Source organism: Danio rerio, chromosome 2, assembly GCF_049306965.1.
Source record: "Danio rerio strain Tuebingen ecotype United States chromosome 2, GRCz12tu, whole genome shotgun sequence".
Classification (NCBI taxonomy): domain Eukaryota; kingdom Metazoa; phylum Chordata; class Actinopteri; order Cypriniformes; family Danionidae; genus Danio; species Danio rerio.
The window spans coordinates 63490001-63492500 of NC_133177.1; the positions used below are offsets into that span (position 1 = coordinate 63490001).

The 2500-nt window shown below is 45.8% G+C and overlaps 2 protein-coding genes across 52 annotated transcripts in view; one reads left to right on the forward strand and one right to left on the reverse strand.

Moving 5' to 3' along the window:
- wu:fj49a02 overlaps positions 1 to 883 on the forward strand; it is a 51508-nt gene extending 50625 nt beyond the window's left edge. For 30 of the 50 annotated variants that reach the window (XM_073932658.1, XM_073932717.1, XM_073932664.1 and 27 more), the window contains one exon: positions 1 to 883. This exon is cut by the window's left edge and continues 642 nt beyond it. The gene's annotated coding sequence lies outside the window, so the exon portion shown is untranslated. The other 20 variants (XM_073932640.1, XM_073932707.1, XM_073932721.1 and 17 more) reach the window with 1 other exon arrangement.
- The window catches only part of prkab2 (protein kinase, AMP-activated, beta 2 non-catalytic subunit), a 5968-nt gene continuing 4061 nt past the window's right edge, over positions 594 to 2500 (reverse strand). Inside the window, 3 exon segments of one of the 2 annotated variants that reach the window (NM_001130633.1) lie at positions 594 to 890; positions 1058 to 1543; positions 1617 to 1685. In NM_001130633.1, the coding sequence (NP_001124105.1) occupies positions 1463 to 1543; positions 1617 to 1685 (150 nt within the window). In that variant the 3' untranslated portion in view covers positions 594 to 890; positions 1058 to 1462. 2 annotated transcript variants of the gene reach the window in all.

Sequence of the window (2500 nt, forward strand, 5' to 3'; positions counted from 1 at the left end):
CAGATTATTAAACTCTGGGTAGCTGTGCAGTAGCCCACTGATGATGATGATGATGATGAAGATGTAATCATATTAGCGTATTTACCGTGTTCTTTACCGCAGTGTCTGAACTGTTGCCTGAAATACTGCAGAAACGCCTCAAGTCTCCTGTGTAGGATGAAAACAGGAGCTGTAAGTGCTTGTGCTTTGCCTTTAATAGCCACGCTCATGATGAAGCAATATTAATATTAATCTGTAAAGGCCTCGACCAGCGTGCAGGATCAGTCTGCTTAATTCAGAACCACGGAAGAGAACCAGGAGCGTCTGGATTAAACAGCAGAGGAGGAGAGCTGCTGTGCATGTGCTGGTTCTGCAGCGGTGTGTGTGTGTGTGTGTGTGTGTGTGTGTGCTGCTTCAGCTCATTGATTATCATGAGTTTGTGATGTGAATGTGAAACAGAAGAGGATGCCGACACACGAGCCGCTCATACAGGACTCTGTGTCTGATGATGATGATGAAGCTGCTTCAGGATTTGCTCATCAATAAAACAGAAAGCCACTGCTGCAGCGTACGCCGCCTCTGTGTGTTGTGTTAGGATGAAGACAGGAGAGTCGTGCTGTCACAGTCCCTTTATTAAAGCAAAACAGCAAATCTAGAGCAGGACTGATCTGTACATCCCACAATAAATAACACATTACAGTCCTCAGAGAGCAGAGCGCTGCAGATGAAGAGAGCAGGTCATAGTCAGGATCAGCGGACTGAGCTCATCTCTAGAGGAACACACAGCAACAACACACACTGCAGGAGATTCAACCTTTACAACCAATAAATTATGGCCAGAAATGACACACACACACACACACACACACACACACACACACACACACACACACACACACACACACACACACACACACACAATAAATACAGCACAGCCATCATACAGCAGATGTGAAGGCCACATTACTGATGAACTGATCAGTCTGATTACACTGAGTGTTACACTGATCCGCTGGAGACGTCCAGCCAGCAGAGCGAGGCCTTCACACACCTCTGAGAGTAACACACACACACACACTCGAGAACCCCTGCTGGAACACACAGGAAAATAAGGAACAGAAATAAACCTGCTGTGTGTCTGCTAAAGTGCTCACGGCAAACACACACCATGCAGTAAAACACACACGCACGCACACGCGCACACACACACGCACACACACACACACACTCTCTCCTCAGGTTATAAAATAAATCAAGCCACTATGAACTGCAGAAGCTGATCTGAAACACTGCTGTGTTCATGTCCATGTGTGTGTGTGTGTGTGTGTGTGTGTGTGTGTGTGTGAAAGCTCCTCCTGTGAAGGCAGAACTGCTGTGTGAGATTTCAGGATACACTGAAAGTTCATCACACACACTCTGAGCAGCAGGTCTGGATCCACTGTGTGTGTGTGTGTGTGTGCGTGCGCGTGTGTGTGTGGACTCTTCAGATGATGGGCTTGTACAGCAGTGACGTCACGTACTTCTTCTTGTATCGGTGAGTTGCGCTGAGAACCATCACTCCATCCTGACACAGAAACAGCATTCAGAAACAGGAAGTGACATCACTCAGGTTTTCTGCAGGTGTGTGTGAGACGCACCTTGATGGAGAGCGCGTACAGGTGGTTCAGCATCACGTGGTTGGGTTCAGGCAGCAGCGCCGGGTCACACTGACAACACAGAACACGGACACACACACGGACATAATTTAATTACAGAGTTAAAGTCACAGTGTTTCATGACAGTTACTGAGAGGACGTGTGTCATTCAGTGGCAGATACTTAGGGAAATGTTGAAGATGACAGATGAGGCTATTGACCTTATTCTGAAATGTGGAAGTGCGGCTGTTTTCACGATTGTCTTAGAACTTCCGATTCAGTCGCCTATGGGAGAAATGACTAGGAATAATAAACGGCAGAAAACGGTCAAACTACTCGCTCTACAAACAAACGTTTGCATGACTACACAGACCAAGTAGCATAATATAACAAGGAAATATCCGTCTGCAACATCAAACAGCGAAACGAGCAGTTTTAATGTCTAATAATGAATGGAAGTGAATGAGACCGGAAGACTCGAGCCAAAAAGATTCTGATGGCAGCGCCCGCTCGTCTGCTGAGAGTGAGGTGAATATCCACACATGCGGAGTAATATTGATCTGCTGTTCGCCTGTGTTTGGTCTGCATGACGTCTCTGCGCAGTTCATTTCTCACTGATGATGTCCACTGGGTTTCTGCTTTGACCACGTCCACCAGTTTACTGTAGTAAAGGCTGAAGTATACTGTGGTAATCACTATTAGCTGATGATAGTTAGTCATGATCCTACATTATGTAGTGTAATTCATTAATGAAGAGTTGTAGATATAAGCTCAATATAACACTCAACATTCCCCTGTACTCTACATGACTGCGTCAGCTGCTTCACTGCATCTGTGGTTTAGCTGTCATCTATAATCATGTGTTTGTGTTGAATACAGCATATTAT